This window comes from Urocitellus parryii, chromosome 3 (genome assembly GCF_045843805.1).
Source record: "Urocitellus parryii isolate mUroPar1 chromosome 3, mUroPar1.hap1, whole genome shotgun sequence".
In the NCBI taxonomy this organism is placed as follows: Eukaryota; Metazoa; Chordata; class Mammalia; order Rodentia; family Sciuridae; genus Urocitellus; species Urocitellus parryii.
The window spans coordinates 194,256,566-194,281,216 of NC_135533.1; the positions used below are offsets into that span (position 1 = coordinate 194,256,566).

General features: G+C 44.2%; 1 protein-coding gene across 1 annotated transcript in view; it reads left to right on the forward strand.

Moving 5' to 3' along the window:
- The first annotated feature begins 912 nt into the window (after positions 1–912).
- Positions 913–24,651, forward strand: part of Dlec1 (DLEC1 cilia and flagella associated protein) — a 54,148-nt gene continuing 30,409 nt past the window's right edge. The window contains exons 1-8 of the mRNA XM_026405574.2: positions 913–932; positions 5,817–6,360; positions 10,697–10,844; positions 14,419–14,529; positions 16,026–16,216; positions 16,426–16,646; positions 17,476–17,554; positions 24,296–24,383. Of these exons, the coding sequence (XP_026261359.2) occupies positions 913–932; positions 5,817–6,360; positions 10,697–10,844; positions 14,419–14,529; positions 16,026–16,216; positions 16,426–16,646; positions 17,476–17,554; positions 24,296–24,383 (1,402 nt within the window). The remainder of the gene's footprint in view (positions 933–5,816; positions 6,361–10,696; positions 10,845–14,418; positions 14,530–16,025; positions 16,217–16,425; positions 16,647–17,475; positions 17,555–24,295; positions 24,384–24,651) is intronic.

Here is a 24,651-nt window from a genome sequence, read left to right on the forward strand (position 1 = left end):
CCAGAAAAAAAGGGCTAGGCCACACCTTGCTCAGAGCAAGTAGGCCGCTGCTCTGTGCTGACCTGCAGATCAGCCCTGAACTCACTCCAGCCCTCTCCCCCTCCCTTCTCTCTGCACTTCTTCTCTCTCCCAGGCTAGGAGACACAGCTTCCTTCTGCTGGATGTCAGTCTGAGTGCTATGACTGTACATCTGTGTGTGGAAGGGCTCGGGGTGGGGAAAACACAGCAAGAGGCTTTGTACTGAACCACAAAGTTGCTGGATTTGGCTCCCTCTGCCCTCAACTCCCCTGTGTGGGCTTAGCCCTGGCCAGGTGCCTAAATGACTCTCCTTAAAACCCAGTTCTCAGTTACCTCTGTAAGATGCCCTGAGATCCTGGTGACTCATCCGCTCTGTGGCAGGCTTAGTTTGGGGTGATGGAGGGCCCACACTTGCCCAATGACGGAGTTCCAGGCATCTCACCACCCCCAACTGTCTCTGGAAGCCCTGGTGGGGGGGAGGGGATGATCAACCCAAGAATGCCATCTTTCAGGATGGTCAGGCTCTAAGTGGCTTCAGGGCTGGCCCTGCCTTAACCCTCCCCCATGAAACAGCAAATCTGAGTAGGTGAAACAGAGGTTTACTCTGCCCCTCTGTGTCTTTACTGCCTCCATCCCAGGGCACAGGGGGTTGTGAGTGCTGTTTAAATCTGGGCCCTGCAGTGTCCTGCAGTGAGAATTTGAACAAGTCACTTTATCTGTGACTTAATCAGGAGCTACCATCATCTCTGGAATAGGCTGAAACAACAGATGTCAACTACCTGATACAAATAAACACTGCCTGAGGGGCCTGAGCTAGAGTCCCCTCTCCCCCAAACTGCCCCCAACCTGGCCTCTACAGATCCTGGTGGCCACAGAGGCTCTTTGTCTAAGGGCATGCCCCTGGTGCTTTCAAGGTATGTGGAACCCCAGCTGAGCTCACTTCAGAGGGTCCTGGACCCAAGTCCAGACACATCCGGAGGAAAAGTGAAGGCTGCCTCTCCCAAGAGAGCAGCTTTGGCAAAGCCAAGGCCCTGGGACCATGTGGGGAAGACGTCCAGACCACACAGACTACACCATAGACTACAAGGTTGCTGGGCCTCTTTGTAACCCTGGATAGTATGGCATTATTTGGAGTTATTTTTCCACAATTGTATTTATGGGATTTTACTGTGTATTCATTTCACTGTGGACTAAGTCCCAAGGGTCATCTTATCCCATGGCACCCCACAGGCAAGTGCAGTGCTTGGTGAGGACAGCTGTCAGGAGACTTGCCCTCTGACCCTTATCTGAGGGAGGAGGCACACTTAGGCCTGTGTGAACTGAAGACACCAAAACCTTTATTCTGCTATTTTGCTTATTCAACAAATATTTATTGAGCACATACTGTACACAAGGCACTGTTCAAGAGTCCTGAGAATCACCCATATACAAAACTCACCAAAATCCCCTGTGATCATGGAGCTTAAATTCTAATGGAAAGAGAAGAGATGCTGCAATAATCAAGAACATACGAGGAGAATTGTGTATTGTATTAGAAGATGAAAGGAAATGAAAATAAGTAAATAAGTAGGGTAGGGGATGAGGATGTAGCTCTGTGGTACAGTGTTTGCCTAACAAGCATGAGGTTTTGAGTTTGATCTCTAGTAATGGAAAAAAAAAAGTAGGGTAAAGGAGTTCCTGGGTGGGGTTAGATTTTAAATCAGTTGGCTGCTGAAGGTGACATTTGAGCAGACTCAAAGGAAGTGAGAGAGTAAGTTGTTTAGGGATATCTGGGGGAGAGGATTCTAGGCACAGGGAATGGGCAGTACCAAGGCCCTGAGGCAGGAGTAGTTCTGATAAATTGGAGGATTTCAAGGGGGCTGTGTGCTAGGAGCTAAGAGACTGGGGGGAGGGGGCGGGTGCCACACACTTGGAGAAGACAGGTTAACAGTGACCTGGTCCTGTTGGGGCTTTTACTCTGGGAGAAATGGAGGGCACTTGGAAGGTTTCAAGTGGAGGAGGGACATGGTGGCTCAGGCCTGGCAGTAGGAGTAGAGGTTATATAAAATGATAGGATTCTGGAAACATTTTTGAAGGTAGGATTTATTGGTGGGGTTGTGAGGGAAAGAGGGGAATCAAGGATGGCTCCAAGGTTTTGACCAGGGCAACTAGAAGGACAGACCTGCCATACCCGGAAATGGGGAAAGTTGAAGAGGAATAGGCACTTTATTTTGGACATACTTAGATGTCTTCAGACAACCAAGGGGAAATATCAGGTATAAGATGGATGTACAAATTTAGAAGGGAAATGTGGGCTAGGGATAAAATTTAGGATATGAAGCTCTCACATAGTGCTGGTGGAGTCTACTTTGGTATAATCTTTCTGGAGGGCAATATGGCAATATCCCAAATACTAAAATGTGCATACCCTTTGGCCAAGAAATTTTATGATATTGTCCCACAGAAACACTATAAAGCCATGCAAAGTATGCACACATATGAAAAGGTGCCTCATTACAGCATTATTTATAGTAGTAAAAAAAGATGTCTTTTGTGAGTTGTTACAGAAAATAAGTGAAAAAGCAAACGGCAGAAGAATATATATGACAGTATCATTTGTTTTTAAATATTAAAAATGACTATATAGATATCAATGTTTGTACAGAAAAAAAATAGCTGAAAAGATATGGAAATAATCTGATAAACTGGAGGAAAGGACTGAGGACACTTTTTTTTTATTTTTTTGTGTACTATTGGAGGTTTTCTTTACTTTTGTTTTTACCAGAATAATGTAGAACTTTTGAAATTTAAAAGTAAAAAAAAAAAAACAGTTGAAAGATCAAAAGTATGTGTGAAACCCAGAGATAAACAAGCAGAAGCTGCAGTCCACAGAGCAGTTTATAAAATGATAAAATGAAGAGGGCCACTCACAAGGAATTTCCTTTGCACTGAGGAAGTCCCCATGGGATGGGAGCTAGTGAGTGGTCCCAAAGGTGACCTGCACCAGGGTAAGAGCCACTCATTTATTCGGTTAGCTGAATAAGTGCTGGGTGCAGCAGAATCAGGGATGCACTGAGCTTATCAAGCAGAGAGATACTGGCAGAAGAGGGACAGGAGGATGGAGACAGTGATGCATAGACAGGGGAAAGCAAGAGAGTTGAATATGTCAGTCAGAAGGAATGGTGGTGGCACCAGGTGAGGACTGATGGAGTGGCTGTACAGAGGGTGACCCGGTTAGACAGTGTCAGCTGATCAGAGGAGCTGAGGCCAGGGGGTGTGCCTGTGCTGGGGTCATGCAGAGGCGAGAGTTGCTGGGAGGCACCTCTTCCAGGCTGGGCCAGACTCCCTGGGACTTTCCCAGAGGCCATCTGGAGGCACGATGGAGAAGTCAAAAGTAATGGTAAGAATCCATGGAACTGCTCTGGACAGAGAGGGGGCCAGGGAGCCTTCACATGTGGAACTATTCCTAATGGATAGGCCCATTTGTGGGAGGCAAATTAGAGGCAAGGCAGGCTCCCCAGACTCTCCCACTTCCCTCCCCACACATGGCTCCTTCCTGAACCATCCAGGACCTCACATGCATGTGGAAAGCTGGACCAATGGCATGTTGCCCTAGTTCTGTCCCCCATTAAGCTATCCCTTATTGCACATATCAGTCAGTCCCGGGAGGAGGGAGTTAAAGAAGAAGCTTGCTCTGGCTCTGGAAATGGACTCAGGATAATTTTGTCCTCCCTGGAGGACAGGTGCAGGGCACATCCTTACTTTGTGGGGAAGGGTACAGTTGGAGGAGATCCAGAGCAGGGGCCCTGGCTTCCCAGCTCTCGGGACAGAAAAGTACAGATGAGGTAGCCAGGCTCAACCAAGAGAGGCGGAAGTGGCCCAGGTCTGATGGCAACATCTTGGGACTCATCTCAGGAAGTGGGTTTTGGGTTGTAAGGCAAGTACTCTCACCCGAGTAAAAAGTGTTTATTATACCACTTGTGAGCAGAGCCAAGCTGTGCCAATGACAATGGACAATATGGTCTCAAGCTGTCGCTCTAAACAAGGACAGTCCTCTTCTCCATGTCAGTGGATGGCAGAATCACCCATCCAACTACACACAGAAGACATTCGGGAGTGATTCTTTGGTCCTTTTTCTCACATCCCATCATCCACCTGCAAGTCCTGTCAATTCTACTGTTTAGATCTATCTCCAATCCCTTCCCCTCACCCTCATCTAAGCTCCTTTATCTCTTTTCTAACTTCTGCAATAGTTTCCTAATTGATCTCCCTGTTGCCTCCTGCTATCTATTCTCACAGCAATCAGAGTGACCTTCATAAAACAAGAGCTGACTATGACATGCTCTGGCTTAAAACCCTTGATGGCTTTCCCACTGTCCTCAGTATAAAGTTCCAATTTCCTATTGTGGTGTTCAAACCCATTTATGACCTAGCCCTTTCCTATCAGTCTCATCCTTCACTCTCAAACTCTTGATTCCACATCTACATTTCTTGCATTTCCTCCCACTTGTAGTAGTTTTCTCTCCCAGCCTGTGCTCTCTCCTAGCTTTTGCACACCTAGACCATTGGACATGGCATAACCACCCCTTTTTTTCCTTCTCCATTGGCTTTTCCTACGCATTCTTTTTTAAATTAAAAAACTGAGGTATAATTTACATACAGTAAAATCCATCCTTTACAGTGTACAATCCTGTGAGGTTTGATAATCCATACAGTTGCATAACCACAATCAAGTTACAGGACAATTCCACCACTCCAAGAAATTCCCTCTGAAGTCAACCCTAGTCCCCATTCTGCAGCTCCTGATAACCAATGGTCTATTTTTTGCTATGTATTTTCTGGAACCATTCCATAGGTAGCCTAGATATACCCAACATAGATTCATCTATGCTGTTGGGTATATTAATAGTCTGCTTCCTTTCTATTGTTGAGCCCTATTCCTTAGTATATAATATTACAGTTCATCCATTTATCCATTTATCAGTCTACAAAGCATTGGAGGTTTTTTTTTTTTCCTGTTTGAGTGGTGATGAATAAAACTGCCATGAACTTTTATGTTCAAGCTTTTGTGTGCACATAGTTTTCATTTCACTTGGAGAAAATACCTCCAGTGTGACTGCTGTATGTGTAACTGTGTAGGAAACTACCAAACTGTTCTCCAGAGTTGCTGAACCAGTTTGTATCCTCATTCACAGTATATGAGAATTCTGGTTGCTCCACATATTCACTAGCACTTGTTTAGTCTCTTTATTCAAGAATGTCTTTCTTTCTTTCTTTCTTTTTTGCCATTCTACTAAGTTCGCAGTGATAACACATTGTGGTTTTAATCTCCACTCCCCTGTTGACTAATGATGATGAGTCTACTCTCCCTTTTAAATCTCTGCCTGGTCTTCACTTCTTCCAAGAAGCCACGGCTCACCCTACAGACTATGGTTCTAGACAAACATCACACACCTCCAAGGTGCCCTGAAGTCACTAACCTGCAGTTGTTATACTGTTCTCTCTCCACTCACCACCTTCATATATATATCTCACACACTCACACACACACACACACACACACACACAAACACACGACGGTGCGATCCCCAGGAGCAGATGCAACTTCCTTTGGTATGTTCCTTTGGTGTGCTCTAACTTCCTTTGGTATGTTCAGTTCTCAGCCTGGACCTGAAACGGAAGTTTGACACAATCAACCATAAGTAGATAGAGAACAATTGCTGAGCAAATTAAAGAATGGATGGATGAAAGCAGGTGGTCAGGAGTAAGATTTTGCAACCAGATTAGGCAGGTCCTGTCAATTAACCCTTTCCTCACAGGAAATCCAGCGTTAGGAGGGACGGTGCTGAAGAGGCAAGGACTTGCGAGGACGAAGCCGAAGACTCTCGCCAAGGCGGAAGCAAGGCGGAAGAGGCGGGGCCGGAAGTAGAAGTGGGGCAAGGAGTTAGCGTCTCAGTTGCCATGGAGACCAAGGGGCCGACGGCGGAGCTGAGCTCCTTAGAGTCTGGGACCCACGAGTACGAGAGGCAAACATGGACGCCAGACTCACGACTGGCCATGTCCAGAAGCCCCCCAAAGTCCCCCTTGTCGTCCTCCCGTGCCTACGTGGAGAGCTTCCAGTTCGGCTTCGCGACCCGGCCCAGTCGCGGGTGGTCGCGGGAGCTCCCGCCGCCACCCGAGCCGCAGCTGCTGCGTCTGCGCCCCTCCTCGCTGCGCACCCAGGACATCTCGCACTTGCTCACCGGCGTCTTCCGCAACTTGTACTCTGCCGAGGTGATCGGCGAGGAAGCGAGCGCCAGCTTGATCAAGGCCCGCGGCAGCGATAATGCGCGCCACGAGCAGTTCGTGGACCAGTTGCAGCAGGTAACGTGGCCCTGGCGCCCCACGCGGTGGCATCGCATCTGCGGACCGTGCTGGGGACCCGGGACGGGACCGCAGGACTCAGCGCTGGACCTGTACCAGCACCTGGCCACGTGCCAGGCACTGTGCCAGGCCCTGGAGATGCAGCTGGGGAAAAGCAGACCAAGTCCATGCTGCAGCGGACATTCTGGAAGAAGGACGCTGCATAAACACACACATATACAAATGCACACACACTACACATAAATGGCACAGATCTGTAGCGCCTATTTATATTTCTCTGCACACATCCTTACATTATATATTGCATATATAAATTAAATGACTCTGGCAGTCAGCCAAATAGTTGTTCCCTAGAGGTGATAAAGTCAAGTCACTATCCTTTGGGGTGCCTTTATATCACCAACCACTATCTTGACTGAGACATTCATGCCCACACTTTCAGAAGCATACTCAGTCTCTGGAACAGCAACTCTTATTTGTTCATCTGTACAAGAGGGAAACCAGCCAAGTTGGGTACTTTGTGCTTACATGTCCTCTAATGACAACTCCCTTCAACTGTGGGCAAACTGCCCCCTCCCAAGCCTACCTCCTTACCAGGTGTACCTACTGCTTCTCAGATTTTCCTCTACTCCATTCTGTCCTTTACCCCCTTTAAGTGATATGCACCCCTGCTCCTGGCTTTATTCATTCATTTAATTAACATATTTATTGAGTGTCTACTATGTGCCATGCTCTGTTCTAGGCAGTGAGGATTCAGCAATAAGGAAAACATGGGTGCATGGACACCTACACACACACACACCCTGTCCTCTATAGCCTTCCATCTAACTGGGACAGATAGACATTAACAACAAGAGTATCTGTATAGTATGTGAGATATTAGCCTCAACCCTCCATGAGTTACACAGGCTTCCTGAAATCCAGGTAGGACTCCCTGGATGAGAACCCACTGCCTTGTTCTTCCTGGACCATCATACTCACATTCCTGATTTTAGCCATCCTAGGCCAAACCTTGATCTTGAACATCTGACTCACATCCCTGTCATTCACATGAGCCAGAAGATGTGGAGCATTGTTAACCCATAAACCCCACAACCAGTCACCCAGTTCATTAGATTGTACATTTTAACATCCCTTCTGTGATTAGCCAGCATCTGAACTGGCAGAGCAATCCCAATTTAAAGAAAAAAAAGGCTTTACATTTTTTTAAATACAAAAGTGATACATATTTCAAACATTGCCAAATGCAAAAAAGTTTAAAGAGTGGTCCTATAGAAAATCAATGCATGCAAAGTTAGTTTGACTTTATAAATTATGGTATACTTACTGCACTATGCAATATTATGAAGTTGTTAAAAACCATGAGTTAAACCTATGTTATATTCATAGACAGCTACCTGCCATTTATTAGCACAAAAGTCATTGGAAAAGGTTAGGATTAATTTAGAATCCTACACATTTGCATGGAAAAGAAGATGAAAACTTTTACATAAAAATGTAAACAGAACTCCTGGGGGAGCATTTAGATTTTTCTTTGCAGAAGTCTACATTTTCAGAACATTTGCAATGCCCAAGAATTCATTTTGTAGGTACAAAAGAAACTTTGTAATTAGTATCTGTAATTAGCATGTGCTAGGCAAGCACTGTACTGCTGAGCCACAACCCCTGATCTCAATAACATTTAGCTACCCCCTCCTAGCTTTATTTTATTCTCATGTCTGTGCTATTTTGACAGAGTCTGTTCCACTCATTTATAACTTTCCCTGGCCCCTCCTGCTAAATCTTAAACTCCTTAAGAGCAGAAACCATATCTGATGTATTTCTCTCCTCAAGTGTACATTGTAAATTCACAATAAATCTCCACTAAAAATAACAGTAAACATGCTGGCTGTGCAGCACTTGAATTCATTCTCTCTGAAGGAATCAATAGTCACCATCTAATATGGAGTATCTCTCTTGAACTGAGGTCTCCCCAGACAGTCTTACTGGCTTCTGGTCTTTTCCCAGTCTGCCTACAAGAAGATTTGTGAGGTCTAATGATTGAGAGCAAATGCCCTGGAACTTTGCACCCTAGGTTCAAATCCTTGTTCCACCACATACCACCTGTATTACCTTGGACAATCCTTCTATAAGTTTTTTCCCTTATCTATCAAATGGGGGTAATAATACCTCAATAGGATTGAATCAATTTAGTAAAGGCTTTATAACATTGTTTACAACATGGTAGATGCTCAATAAGTGATAGTTGTTATTATTTGGGTATTCCTACATGTAAGAACTAGGGGTTAGTTGTTATCAGCAGAACCAAATAATAAAACACACGACACAATAATAAAACATAATGCATGTGTATGGAACTGCCGTGGCCACCGTCTTTTTCAAGGAGATCACCTGATCTCTCTCTCTCTTTTTTTTATATAAATTTTTTTTAGTTGGACACAATATCTTTATTTTATTTATGTATTTTTATGTGGTGCTGAGGATCGAGCCCAGGGCCTCGCTCACGTGCTAGGCGAACGCTCTACCGCTGAGCCACAACCCCAGCCCCCACCTGATCTCAATAACATTTAGCTACCCCCTCCTAGCTTTATTTTATCCTCACATCTATGCTATTTTTACACTTTTAAGAGTCTGTTCCACTCATTTATAATAACTTTCCCTGGCTCCTCCTGCTAAATCTTAAACTCCTTAAGAGCAGAAACCATATCTGATGTATTTCTCTCCTCAAGTATACATTGTAAATTCACAATAAATCTTCACTAAAAATACCTAAGTAAACATGTTTGAGGGGGCTGGGGATGTGGCTCAGCGGTAGCGCGCTCGCCTGGCATGCGTGCGGCCCGGGTTCGATCCTCAGCACCACATACCAACAAAGATGTTGTGTCCGCCGAACACTAAGAAATAAAATGTTAAAAATTCTCTCTCTCTCTCTCTCTCTCTCTCTCTCTCTCTCTCTCTCTCTCTCTCTCTCTCTCCTCTCTCACTCTCTCTTAAAAAAAAAAAAAAAAGAAAAAAAAAACATGTTTGAGGCCCTGTCAGTTCTAGGAATATAATAAGGATCAGCGTCACCCTGGCATAAACTGTCTTTAACATTACGTGCACCAGTGAGCTCTTTACTTCTTGCTTTGATCCTGAACTTGAAAATATAGATCAGAAGCTTGGCTGGCTGATCAGTCAATCTGAAGTCTTGAGATGTGTGCTGGGTATCCAGGTTGGATTTCTGGGTAGATACTGTGACAGCGTTTGGGTACAAGGTGTTTATTAGCAATCAACACCTGCAAAGGGAAGAGAGAGAAAGCAGCATTGAGCCAGGGAAGCAGCTGAATTTTGATGGGGGCCCAGTAAGCTATGGCAAATGGAGAAGATTGCATTGAAGAGAATATAGCCTGTCTCAGTTTTTCATTTTGGGTCAAAATGACCAAGCCTGTATCTATACTCCTGCCTCTCAGTCACTGGATGTGAATTCCACAAAAAGGACATACTCTCAGGCCAGCCCCTTCCAGCAGTTTAGGTAGGCTCTGACAGGGCTGACAGCTGGAGGCTGTTCCTTAGAGGTAGGGAGCAAGACCTTCCCTGAACAGAGCTCTGGGTGGCCCAAAGGGGAGTGTGCTAACTTCTTGTTATGGTTTGAGTGAGTTGTCCCCCAAAAGTTCATATGTGAGACAATGTAAGAAAATTTGGAAGATAAATGGTTGGGGCGGGTATAGCCTTAATCTAATCAGTGAATTAACACCTCGTGGGATTCACTGAGTGGTAACTGGAGGCAGGTAGAGTGTGGCTACAGGAAGCGGCCCATTGGGGGCGTGGCTATGGGGTATATATTTTGTACCTGGAGAGTGGAGACTCTCTCTCTGCTTCCTGATCATCAAGTGAGCTGCTTCCCTCTGCCACACTCTTCCACTGTAAGGTTCTGCCTCACCCTGAGACCTGAGGAATGGAGTCTGCTGTGCATGGATTGAGACCTCTGAAACCGTGAGCCCCCCCCCCCCCCAACAAACTTTTCCTCCTCTACCATTGTGCTGGTCGGGTCTTTTAGTCACAGTAGTGAAAAAGCTGACTAAATCACTTGGGTTTGGATTTCACAGTATGAGAGGCAGCGCTCTTTACCATGAAACCAGGAGACAAGGGCTTCCAAGGTTGACTCTACTGACTTACTATGAAAACTTTAAGTCATTTCCTCTATGGGTCTCAGTTTTTACAGCTGGTCAGTGGGACCAGATGATTGCAATAGCTCTCTGGCTTTTTTGTGCTTCCGTGGAAACCCTGATGTGGGGGTGGGGCAGAGTAAAGCTGTGACCTCACCATATTTCTGTGCATTTAATCATCCCCTTGGCAGATTCGGGAGCTCTATAAGCAGCGACTGGATGAGGTCAAAATGTTGGAGAGACATATCATTCAGGCCCAAGCACGGGCCCTGGCTGAAACAGAGCGGGCCATGAACCAGGCCAAAGTGCATGTCCTCGAGGCCGTCCAGTTGCCCCCAGGTGTGTATTGAGTTCTCTTATGCCTGCCCTTGTTTCCCCAGATCAGATGTGCCATTGCCCACGCTCGTTTTCTGAACATTTGGAGAGCCAGCTGCAGTTTTTGTGTTTCATTACCTCGAAACACTCCAGCATTCACAGCATCACCAGAACTGGGACACTGTCCTTTATCAACAGGGCACACCCTCCAAATGCTGGCCTAGGTTATCCACTGAATCCTTCCAGCAAGCTGTGGGGTAGGTTTTCTCTCCATTTTTCAGGTGCAGGAATTAAACTTGGAAGATCAAATAACTCCAATAAAGTCCCATAGATCAGAAAAGGGGAAACCCCGGATTTGAACTTGAGTGTGTCTTCTGTGTTAGTCCATCTCCTCTTTCTATCAGGAGGAGGGTAGATTGTTGACCTGGCATAGTATCCCAGGGGCTTTTATGACTTCCCTTAGGATGTGAGCTTGGAGCTGGATCCTTGGTCAGGGTTGCTGCCTCTGAGGTTCAGGTCCAATTGGACTGTGAACTCTCAGGCTCCTATTCCATCTCTCTCCCTGTTTCTCACTCCACCGCAATAGAGGGTAGCTCCCAGGACCCTACCCTCACTGGTGTCACTTCCAGCATCAAATAATGTGGATTTCAGCAGAGATTATTGGTAGCAGATTCCTAGGAGGCTTAATTGGTTGCTCCACGTCCCCTAATCCCTGGGAGTCAGATATTGTCCTGTTTGGAGTAGGATTTTTCTTTTCTTTTGCTAAAGGTCAGGGGAGATCAAATAGTTAGCTATTTGTGTTTTGTTGTTGTTTTAAATGAAAGTGAAATGAAAGATTGAGAGCAGAAGACAAATATCAGGAGAATTTCATTCATTTTATTTTTTAATTATTATTTTATTTTGGTGCCGGGGTATTGAACACATGGAGGTGCTTAATCACTGAGCTACATCCCCAGCCCCTTTTATTGTTTATTTTGAGACAGGGTCTCACTAAGGTGCTTAGGGCCTCACTAAATTGCTGAGGCTGGCTTTGAACTTGGGATCCTCCTGCCTCAGCCTCCTGAATTGCTAGAATTATAGGCCTGCACCACCGTGCCCAGCTCATTCATTTTATTTTTCACCCAAGATCATAAATTATAATCAGAGATGGTCTGTTCTTTTTTTTTTTTTTAGAAGGCAGTTAGACCAAGAGATGATCTGTTCTGGTTTCTCAGCCTTCTTTCTTTTATAAAAGTGGTAGGAAAAAGAGACCATATAATTCAGCTTCATGGACGTCATCAGGTCCCTCCCTGCTTCTCAGGGTGGGGCATGGTGACCCAAAAACTTCTAACTTGAGGATATCCCCCACCTCCAAAATTTTCTTATCTGAAGAACAAGGCAGCTTTTCTCTGTCCACTAATACAAATATCACAGGGTGGAAGACATGCATACATTGTCCAGACAGAGGGACAAGGATCAGAACCCTGAAGAACATCTTGTGCTTTCTCTCCTGTCCTTGCTGGGGACTTGTCTATGTTATCTTTTGGAGAATGCAACAACCAATCCTTGGCAGAGCCAGGCTCAGGAGCCATGGCGTCAGTGTAGGAAGTCCACCCTTCTCAGAAGGAGGAAGATGGTCACAAAGCCAGTACAGCATTGTCTACAGGTCCAGTGGGGGAGGACTGTGGAGAGAACAGTCTCAGAAGAGAGAGGCACATCCCTTATCACATGACATTTGCCCTTATCTTTTGAGATTTCAAATAGGCCATCACCAAAGTCCTTGGGAACGGGGCTGGATTGTGTCACCTTAACACTGCTGCCACTCTCTGCCAATCTTCCTCCAATGTAGCCCGGAATGCACCTCTCCTGCCGTTTCAGGATAGATCACTGGTGAGGGAGGCCCTGGGAGGCTGTTACTCTCAAGCAGAGCACCCAGCAGATGATTCAGTAAAGTCAGTTTTGAAGTAGATTCCAGATAAGTCCCAGAGAAGCTGCCTGCCTCAGTGCCCCCAGCTAACATTATCAACGATGGCTTCCCCGACCTATTCTCCCTCAGTTCATAATCCCCTGTATTAAAAGCCTTTCTTTTTTTTAAATTTTTTTTTAGTTGTAGATGGACACAATACCTTTATTTTATTTTTTATATGGTCCCAGGGATCGAACCCAGTGCCTCACGCATGCCAGGCCAGCGCTCTACCACTGAGCCACAACCCGGACCCAAAAGCCTTTCTGTTTAATATGCACAGTGTGGTTTCTCTGTTCCTGATTATTACAGTAATTAGGCCAAACCTCAGAATCCTCAGTTTGCCTGCCTCATGGGGAAATGGGCATTCTTCACTTGTCTCATCCTCAACTTTGGTTAGAGGAGACCACCAGAGGGAAACTTGGTTTAATGGTATCCCATCTTAAGAAAATGTGGGCTAATGGAGCAAGCAAGAAAGTTTAAAAACTTCCACATCTTCCATTCATCCTATTTTTCCTTATTTTTATCAAGGTAATCAATATATATGGTTTTAAAAAAATTAGAATGCCTAGTACTGTATAAAAAGCCTCCACCTATACTATACATGCATTATAAATCTGTGCAAACTTAGAATGTCCAGTACTAAGAGAGAAACATGGGCTTTGGGTGGGATTGCTGTGTCGATGTAGATTCATCGATGTAGCATATGTACCACTTTGGTTAGGGATGTCAGTAATGGGGGAGGAGGTGCATGTATGGATGCAGGGGATGGGCATGGGAAAACTCTCTATATCTTCTTCTTAGTTTTTCTGCCAACCTATAACTACTCTAAAATATAAAGTTTATTTTAACAGAAGTCCCTGACTCATCTTTCCTAGTCTCAGTTCACTTTCCCAAGGTAGTTACTGGATACCTCTAAATAACGTTATTTGTATGTTGTTAAACAATGTGTCTTTACTGCTGTTTTTGATTCATCGTTATAGATGTGATCAACTCCCCATTCCATTAAATGAAATTTTCTCTCTCATGTATCTTTGGGTCAGTGGGGGTTGGTTGACCTACCTGAGCCTGGCTGTCTGGACTGGCTTCAACTGTGGATCCCGAAAGCTTGGCTTCTTGCTGTAGGTTGGGCTCAGCTTTGGTCCACATGCATTTACACCAGTGTTCAAGATGTAGGGGCAGGGAAACTCTTCCCTGATGATGGCCAAAGCACAAAAGAGAAATCTTGCTGCATAAGCAAACCCCCACCATCATCTCATTGGCCAATGAGATGGGGTGGCCAAGGTCAAGGGTGAAGATGTGTACTCTCTTTAGTAGGAGGGACTACAAAGTCATGTTGCAAAAGGTGTGGGGAAGGGTGAAGAATTGGGGCCATTTATTACCGCATGTCATACTTAATTCTATTTTGTTCTAGAACTTTCTCTGCATAACAGTGTTAAGCTCAGATAATACCACAATGCAGCATAGCCTAATGGTTGGCCTCTTTTAAGTGGCTGATAAATATGCTGATTCGTTTTTTAAATCTCAACACTACTGCAGGGTTCTGAGAAGGAGTTTCCTTGGACAGTTTAGGTTGAGAGGATGAAGAAAGTTGGGTGCAGCTTTTTCACATAGATCGAGCATGACTCGCCTTTGTCCTCTCCCCCCTCTGTGCAGTTAAGACTGTCTTCAGGTGGTGTGTAGACAGTGAGTTGTTGCGGAAACACCATTTGATCAGCCCAGAAGATTACTACAGTGACACCGTGCCATTTTGCTCGGCACCTAAAGGTAATGCTTCTGGTTTTTTTTCAGAGCTTTGGGTATCATTCCAGGGACATTCCATAGTAGCAGGGCCACATCAGCCACCTTTGTGGCCATTTCATCACTCGGAGGGTTTTTCCTCTTTAATTTTTATAGTGACAATTGGGAGAGTCAAATCTGAGTGTGCCACTTCCTCACTCTCTCATTGCCTGTAAGACAGAAGTTTCAGACTTTTCAGACTCTCTGAAGACATCATAAGAGACCCCCAGATTTTTGGATGTAATTGAATAGACCTACAAAGGAAGGGATTGAAGGCATCTATAAGCAGGGGAGCAAGTTCTGATGAGGCACAATGTGGACAAAGTCTTCCCCATTGGGGAAAAAGCAGCTTCTCACCCACTGAGAATGGGCAGAAGTATGATTTGGGAGGCAGAGAAGGGTGTGTTTGCATGTGTGTGAGATATCGGGCCAGTTTTCTGTGATCAGGGAGGCAAGATCTTCTGAGAATGAGTAGGTCGTGGGCTTGTGCAAGGAAGCAGATTTTGAAAGAGTCACTGTGTGGATGAACAGAGTCTCTGTGAACCCTGTGGCCAAGCATTAGGATTGCCAAGTGGTGCCAAGCTCTCCAGCAGACCTGGTCAGTGGGAGTGTGTGATGATGCCTGGGGTTTTACAGCTTAGAAGGCATCTGGGGGGGGGGGGGAAGACTGGGATCCAGAGAGTTGAGGGTGGTGATGAGAAAAGAGTTTCAGTGATGAGTTCCTGATCCACATAGGGAAGAAAAGCCAGGAAGGGGGTAGCAGAATCAAGTGTCATAGATACTAAGAAGCCACTCAGTATTTTACAGTTAGTTGGATACTCACTATCTTATGCAGGTAAATAACCTGTGCTCAGAAATGGGATTTGGGGGCGGGGGGACCAATTTTCATTGAGAACATTCATTGCAGTAAGAATGCATTTCGCTTTTGGAGGATGATCTTATCAATGTTAAAAAGTTAATGCAAGCTGGGCGCAGCAGCACATGCCCGTAATCCCAAGGGCTCGGGAGGCTGAGGCGGGAAGATCCTAAGTTCTAAGCCTCAGCAATGATGATGCACTAAGCAACTCAGTGAGACCCTGTCTCTAAATAATATACAAAATAGGGCTGAGAATGTGGCTCAGTGGTTGAGTGCCTCCGAGTTCAGTCCCCAATACAAAAAAAAAAAAAAAAAGCTAATGCAAATTTTGATTCCTCGTGTAAGCTTTTCAAAAGGCACATTCTGGGGTATGTATATATGTGAGTATGACAATGGTCCACTCATGTTCTTTGGACTGGAAAATTGAAAGATATTTTAACCCTGTAGTTCTAAATTGGAAATACAAGGAATAAGTTCTGAGAGTAATTCGCATGTTGAAGAGGGATTACATCTGATGCAGAAAATGTAACATTCGTGCTGACTGTGGCTTTATGTGGTCCTCTTAGAAGCACCCGCTTCCTCATCTCAGTTTTGGTAGGTAGTTCAGTGTGTTCCTTTGGTGCCCTAGGGAGTTCTATCCCTGGATACTCAAAACTGACGTTCAGTAGTCAGAAGCGTTTCAGCCCCAAAGGAGCATTGGTCAAGAAGCTTGCAGTGCCCTACAAGGAGAAGCTTGGAGATGAGTTCGACTACACTGTGGACAGCCAGGAATGGGACTCAATTCCTAAGGCCAAACAAACGACCAAAGAAACCATCAAGGTTCGTTTTGAGGCCTGTGCACAGCCATGTGTGTGGGTGGTGGAGACAGGGAGTTGGTGCAGGGAAAAGAGTTCAGATGACACAAAAAGTCGTGATGAATTCACAGCAAATTAGAGTTGGTGTTGGCATCTGCAGGTCATGCCAAGATGTCAGCACATACAGCACAGTCCCTTTGCCTGTCATTGACTATACTTCTGTGTGTTTCAAAGAAACCAAGTCTACCGAAGAATAAAAACTGGATGAAACACTTACGAATGCCCCAGAGAGAACTGGAGCGACTACTTCTTGCCAGAATGGAGAATCGAAACCACTTCCTGAGGAACCCTCGGTTTTTCCCTCCTAACACTCCACATGGAGGCAAATCTCTTATTTTTCCTCCAATTAAGCCAGAACTGATGGGAGAACACTCAAGTGCAGAGCTGGAACAGAGGTACGTCTTTCCCTGACTTACACTCTTGGACAACCTGACCCTTTATGGTAAACCCAGAAGGTCCTGGGGTCTGGTCCCCCTAGGGTTTGGGGGGCAGGGTAGCAGTATCCATACAGAGCAGGGCTTCAGGGTTACCCACAGACATGCCTTTGGGCATTCCCCAGAGTCTTGGTCTTATACTTTTCTGATCTGTCAGGTTCATAAGTAGGGGAATAGAGAAAATGGGGGTTGGTGTAGGCCCTCTGATGACAGTGGAGCAGTCTGGGTCACGTGAGAGGAGTCTTCATAGCCTTGTACTCCTTCCATGGGATGTATGTGCCTTGGATAATACCAGTGCTTTGTTTGATTAGTTTAATGCAGTTAGTGCAAATTGTGATTCTTCAAGAGTACCTTTGTCTCTATTTTCAGTAATTGTTCTAATGAAGGGAACAAGTTGCTTCATAGGTGTGTCATTTTAATGGACTTAAGACTATTAGCATTTTTTTATTAGACAACTGATATCTTTGTGTAAAGAAATATTGGAAAGGACTAACATTTGAAAATAAAAACTATTAAAAATCTAGTTGACATATTGGCATTTAAGCTTCCAGAGTTTCCCCTGTGCATATTAAAAACCATATACATGGCCGCACATGTCTCCATAAGGACTGGATCACGTGTTAAATTATTTTATAACCTGTTTAAACAACAGCAATCAAAAACCCCAACAAGTGACATACTGTGAATATCTTTGGCTGCCTGTGTTTGTTTTTGTGTTAATGTCACTGCTTGGTATTTTGTCATGTAGAGGACACTCACAGCCTTTCTCTCCCCTGTTTCCCTCCCACAGCTGCATGGATGCTCCAGTGTTTCTTGCTAAACCATCAATTGGGTTTTTCACAGATTATGAAATTGGACCAGTTTATGAGGTAGAAATCTTGATTCTTTATCGATCCCACCTCATTTCCTTCCTTATTAAAAACATCTTTATTATGGAATTTTCAAAATATGAACCATACACAAAACTAGGCAAAAGATGGTAACGTACCCTCATGGGCCCATCATCCAATGTAGTTATCTACATTTTGCAAATGTGGTTTCGTCTGTCACCCCGTAACTTCTTTGTGTGTGTCCACATGCACATTCACCAGCTGGCATATTGTGAGGGAACGCCAGCACATTCTTCTTCAGTTAATAGTTAAGTATCTCTAACAGACAAGAACTTTTAAAAAGCAACCATAATTCTATTATCACACTCAGCCATACTAGCCAGGATTCCTTAATATAGACTAATAACCTATCAATATTTGATCTTGCTCCATTTGATTAAAAAAAAGTCAGTGGATTTATTGGCATCAGAATCTAAACATTGCATCTGAGTAAAAATAATTCTTTGTTTTCCCTTAGTTGAGAATAATTCCTCCCCCAAATCTAAGTTTTTTAAAATGCTATTTATTTGTAGAAGAAACTTCATTTTTTGCATTCTGGATTTGGCCAGTTGTCTTCTTGTTGGTGACATTAACTATGTCCCTTTATTCTCCACCTTTTACATAAACTGGTAATTACATGTAAAGGTTTTTGATTAGATGGTTAGATTCAGGTTCAATTTTGTTTTCTTTTGGGCAAGAGTACTTCTTTGGTGGTACTGTGTATTATTGCCCAGGAGGAAGCACTCTCTCTGGGGTCAGGTGTTGTAAGCCTCTCTAACGTTGTTATCAACTGACGACTGACTTCCTGGTTAGCAGCATTGGATGATTGTTGCCTGCTTTTTTTTTTTAAATTGGAGTTACAAAATGGTGATTTATAGTTTTGCTTTTCCTTTTGCATTCATCAGCTATGATTTTCCCATTGGGGGGAAAAAAAAAACCAACTTTCCCTCTAACTTCTATTCTCATCTCCTCTTCCTTGTACTCTCCTTACCTCATCAGGTTATGATTTTTATTGGATTGGTTTCTTCCATTGTTTCTTTTTGGAACCATAAGCAAACATGTATATATTTTTGAGTCCCTCTCCTCCTCACTCTCCTCTGCCCCTTAACAGCATACCCAGCAATTCCTCTGAGAGATTTTCTTATCTCTTTTCCCAACTTCTGCCTTAACGCTGGCCTCCCACCACTCTGGGGAATCGGGTCACAACCACACTTGGCTCCACCCACCAGGTGCAAATGCCTCTTGACGACAGCCCCTTCACATGCAGTGGATTGCACTGTAGAGTTTAAAGAGCTTGTGCATATCCATATCTTTAGGAACTTCTCAACCACTCATGGCAAAAGGCGCGCGCACACACACACACACACACAAACACACGCACACCCTTAATGACTGGGTGTAGCAATGTTCTAGAATAGCATGAGGGACCAGAAGTATCACTATAGCCATTTTTGGAAAATCAAATCCAGAATGGTGGATTATATCTAGTGAGTTCTCTTGGGAATCATCATGTGTCTGTTGGGCCTGTGACTGTGCACATAACAGTATTAACCAGCTACACTATGAAGTTTAAGGATGTTTCAAATTTCCAGAGTCTTTAAAAATGTATGTTCCATGCACCCTGAAATTTCCAGGGAACGTGCTCCATAGACATAAGTGAACCAAGGTAGAGGAAGACATGGAACATGGAAAGAGATCCAACATAGGAGGGGGTGAAGGGAACCCTCAGTTTAAAACTTGTCAGGGAATTTTGGGGGTTACTGTTGCTGCAGAGCAAATTTCTCTAAACTTAGTGACAACCATTTTTATTGTGCTTATTGATTCTTTTTTTAAAAAATACTTTTTTAGTTGTAGATAGACACAATACCTTTTTTAAAATTTCTTTATTTTTACGTGGTGCTGAGGATCGAACCCAGTGCCTCACACATGCCATGCAAGTGTTCTGCCCCTGAGCCACAATCCTAGCCCACTTATTGATTCTTTGGATTGGAAATTTGAGCAAGGCACAATGGGAATGGCTTATTCTGCAATGTTTTAAGACCAGGACTGGTAAGTTGGTGTTTAGAGGTGACTCAAAAGTTTGGGATTGGAATTCTCCAAGACATTTCATTCACATGGGTGCTGATGCTGAGTTAGTCGACTAGAACACTGACCTAGAGCTTCTCTACCTGATCTGGGGTACCTCACAGTGTGGTGGTCTCAGGTAATGAGGCTTTTACATGACAACAAGAAGTGAGCATCCTTGCAAGCCAGATGGCTTTTATGACCTAGCCTTGGCAGCTACCCAGCACTACTTCCTCTGAAAGCGAGTTGGTTATTAACTTCAGAAAAATACACATTTGTGTGAGGGAGGGAAAGAAAGCCGAGTTTGCCTCCTGCTCAGCTGGGAATAGCATTTACAGAGTGCCTTTAATATACTCATTACTGACCTAACCAGTAATATGATGTAACTCTGCTGGGAAGATGGGGGATAGGAAGGGAAAGTCACACACTGAATTGGATATGGGAGAGGAAAGAGGGCATAGCCACATGATCCATCTGCCATTAATCCCTAAAACTGAAGGGAAAACCGTAATGTGCAATTCAGAGACATGGAAATAAATAACAATCAGCTGAAGGAGGAAAAAGCATTTGCCCTTAGAGGGTGGGAAATGGCAGGGTGGAGACCAGGGGAAGGATTTCTATTTTCAAAACCTCGTAGAACTTTCTGCCTCTTCAAACTAGGAGGCTGTCCCACTCTGGTGAAAATAACTTTAAAAAGCACTTTCTATATAAAATAAAACAAAAACTACGTTGTACCAAACATTCAAGCTAATGCCTATTGTGTATAAATTTTAATTATAAGCTTTAAAATTAACTTATGTAAGTTTTATATGAATTGTTTTAGATGCTAGAAAAAGAGGGAACCTGCCCTCATTATTAGATAATGAGCCAAAGATTACCTTGACACTAAATGAAAAAACGCAAATCAATCTTGCTGAAGAACATAGGTACAGAAATACTAGGTAAAAAGCAGCAAACCAAAGCGAGCAGGAATTAAACAAACACAGGAGTAAGTGTAACTCAGGAATGCAAAGAATGTTTCAGTGGGGGCTGAGTTGGCAGCTGGCTGCCTCAGCCTGTCATTTTTCCCTCCAAGGCTTCTAGTGCTGGTAAGGAAAGCCAACCCACTCCACGTTCCATATAATTATCACTGCCTCAGACCTTCCAGCCTCCCCAGCTATCACTTGTCACTGCCTGACCATCTACTGGTTCCTCATCCCAGCTGACCACTGGTGGAAGCATTAATTGTGATGCCACCATGCTAGGAGCCTCACACCCTGCTTCCTGCCAGCTAGGGTTCTTACTGCCACCAGACTGGTAAGCCAACACCAGAATGGCATCCTCGGGGTCTACCGTTTTAGTACCCTTCTTGTACTGACTGTGTGGGCTCAGATTTCCCGCATAGCAGAGCCTGAGATGGTGAGATTATTTACTATCATTTACAGTTCCAGTGAGGGAAGAGGGAAAGGGAATAAAGGAGAGCTAATATGAGGCTGTATTTTAGAGCTGACCCCCATTAAGTGCAATCGATTGCCTTGTCTAGTGGGACATGCCCTGAGAAGCCTACGACCCCCTGGCTCCTGCCTTTCCCCAGTGGGAGGTTTGCCTTGTGTAGCTGGAAGCAAGACATGACTCAGTTGACGTGAACAGCTACTGCCAGGAGCACCTCAATTTTTAATGACAGCAGTGGCTGCAACTAGCTCTGTGACTAAGGGATCAGTGCATGCTCTTGCTACCGTGGATGTGTGCAGACCTGCCAGTACCCATACCCCAAACCAAATAGTTTCCAGGAAACAGCTCAAGGTAAAAGAGCTATTGTTTTAGTAAAAAATATAGCGAATATGGAAAGATTTCCTGAAACTGAAGCACAAACCATAAACGGCTGATAAATTTTATATTAAAATTTTAGAAACTGAAGCTGAGGGTGTAGCTCAGAGGTAGAGTGTGTGCTTAGCATGCATAAGACCATGGATTCAACTCCTAGAATGTACACGCACACAAATTTTAGGAACCACACATCAAAAGATAATGCAAGTTTGTAAACTGGAAAATGTTTATAGTTTCTACATTATAAAGAATTAGTTTCAACATAAAGAACTCCTACAAATCAAGATAAAAGCAAACTCTGTAATGGCAAGAGGTAAGAGGACATGAGTAAACAACCCACAGAAGAGTAAACCCAAATAGCAAATAAACATGAAAAGATGCTCACTATCAATAACAGAGGAATGAAAATTAAAACTATAAAATGGGTCTTTCTAAATTGTGGCCTGGTTCACAGGTGAATTGATCAAAATGTTGTACTGGTGAAAAATGGACTTAAAAGGGGCTGGAGATGTAGCTCAGTGGTATAGCACCTGCCTACCATGCACAAGACCTGGATTCAACCTCAAGCACTGGGGGGAGGGGGAACTTAGCTGTTGGTTTAGGAATATATATCTCTGAATAAAAATACAAAGGCGTATTTCAAATCTATGTAGATGATGTCTGATGGGGAGCTGGTAGAGGGTTTCAACTGAATTCTATTACCTAACTTAAGAAACATGGCTTTTGTTGTATTATAATTTATACATTTTTCCTAGTATTATATTTCACAAAACAGAATAAAAAGATATGTCCATGTTTTAGGCTCCCTCCTTGGTGCTGGGTGCTGTTGTGGTTGAGTTCCAGGGCTTACCCTTAGGGATCTCCCACTCTAAGGCAGGGAGAGAGGTGGGATTTCAAAGGGGCCGGATGGGTTGCCCGGTGGAGAGGCCCAGTTACAGCCCTGACACACATGTGCTCACAATATACCTTGACTGGGCCTGTGAGAAGTGGCGGCTCAAAGGAAAATGTGGGGAAGAAGACAATACATGAGATGAGGTGATCAACACTTTGGATCCAAATGTCTTGAATTTGAATCTCTGAGGAGCCTCTTTGCAACTCAGGTTCTTCACCTGTTAAATAGAAAGAGTGCTCGCCTCTCCTGGTTGTTGGGAAGTTGAGGAGGCACACAGTAGATGCTCAGTAAATAGTGTGATCTGCCGTCTGTATCTGTGTAAGGATAGCTTTCACCTAAGAAGGGCCTTAACCTAAGTGAATCCATTCTGAAATAAAACTGCAGTCCCCACCAGGCACACCTACAGAGCCCTCCAATATGGTCCCCAGGCATAGCCTGATAAAATAAGTCACTTTCCACAACCCTGATAAAACTCAGAGTGAAGTGTCTGTCATTTGCCTTCGCCCTGATAAAGGCAAAAGGCGAGAGATCAGGAAACCACAGATCAGATGGCTTGACCTCAGAATGAAAGACGTCACTGAGAAACACAGTAACAGCTGATAGGGATTGAAAGGGCAGTCAGAAGCCCCAAAATTTAACATAAATGATGGAGCAAATGAACAGACATTCAGCCAGTTGACACTGATGCTCACAAGCCTGAGAGCCTGATGAGGACCTGGGCTGACCTCCCAACTCTTCTCATCTGCCTGATCCTCTGTGTTCTCACCGCTCTCAAACTCTACATTAGCCTTTTGACTCTGGTGAGAACAAGATTTCTCCTTATGACCATCTCTGTCTATTCCTGACTGGTTGCTGCAATCTGAGTGAGTGTGCATCTGCTGGACTTAAGATCTAAGACTTAAGACTTTGAATCTAGCACTTAAGCTTAGCATGCAGAGGGAATGTCTGTAACAGGTCTGTCATGATTAAGTGTGTTTACAGTGCTTAGAATTAACATAGAATTGTTTACTTTGAATTGATTCTGTCTATCGCAATGCCCAGCATTAAGGATTGTCATTCCTTGATTACGAACCTACAGAGTGAAATTGTATTAAGTGAGTAAACAAAACATTGAAAAGAGCAGAAGCACATGGACATTCTTTATCTCTCTCCTCCACTGCAGATATCACACTTTTGCTCATCGCGACAATCTGCAAGTTCCATAGCCATGGATTCAATCAAGAGTAGATGGAAATATCACTCTTCCCCAGATTTCCGAAAGTTCCATAAAGCCAAATTTGAATTTGCTGAGTGCTGAGCACTGTGCTAAATTCCTGAAGGTGTAACAATATATAGGCGGACCCTGCCAAAGTATCCCATCATTTCACTTTGAGCATTGTTCACCTTGAGTCTCGTTCACATACTATTTATTTAGGCCTACAAGGCTTGCATCTGTACTGAACACATACAGACATTCTTGTCATTGTTCCCTAAACAATACAGTATAAGAACTATTTACATAGAGCTTATGTTGTATTAGTTACTGTAAGTAATCTAGAGATGATGGGCACCAAAAGGCTGAGAAGTGTTAGAGGATGTGTGTAGAGTGTATGTCAATACTGAGCCATTTTATAGAAGGGATTTGGTAAGGGATCTGCAGGTTTTAGTTATCTGCTCAGGTCCTGGAACCAACCCCCATGCATAGAGAGAGACTATTGTTTTAAGCAATGGGACAAAATAGATCAGCTCTACTTCCCTCTTCATCTTTAAGGTTTAATTTTTTTTTTTTTACTGTGGAAACTTCCTGAAACAAACAAAAGTAGACAGAATAACATGATGAATCCCGTATGCTCATCACTGAGCTCCAATACTTACTAACATGTGGCCAGGTTTATTCATTTATGCCTCCTCCCTTTCCATATTACTTGAAGTTCCAAACACCACATGGCCATGTCCTTAAATGCTGCTGTGTAAAAGAGATCACCCTTGCCTTTAAACAGATGGTCATCTCACTGCAGAACACCACCTCTGCCAGCCGCTACCTGCGAGTCCTCCCACCTTCTACCCCACACTTTGCTCTGGGATTGGGTGAGTTTAGCGTAGTCACTTTCTAGATGGCTACAAAATTACCTGCTGGGCTGGCTGCCGGGACTGAGCCACCGGGTCCTGCTGACTCCCTGTCCTGGGCTCAGGGCTTCTCCCTCAGCAGTCACTGGAGGCCCTCGTGCTCAGCTCAGAGCCTCCCAGTGACGCCCCGGCGCCTCTCTCCTGATCACCTCCCTAAGGCACTGGTTCTGCCATCTCCCGTGCTTCATGCTGTTACTGCCCTTGGTCAGGCCCTCCTCCTGGCTCATGT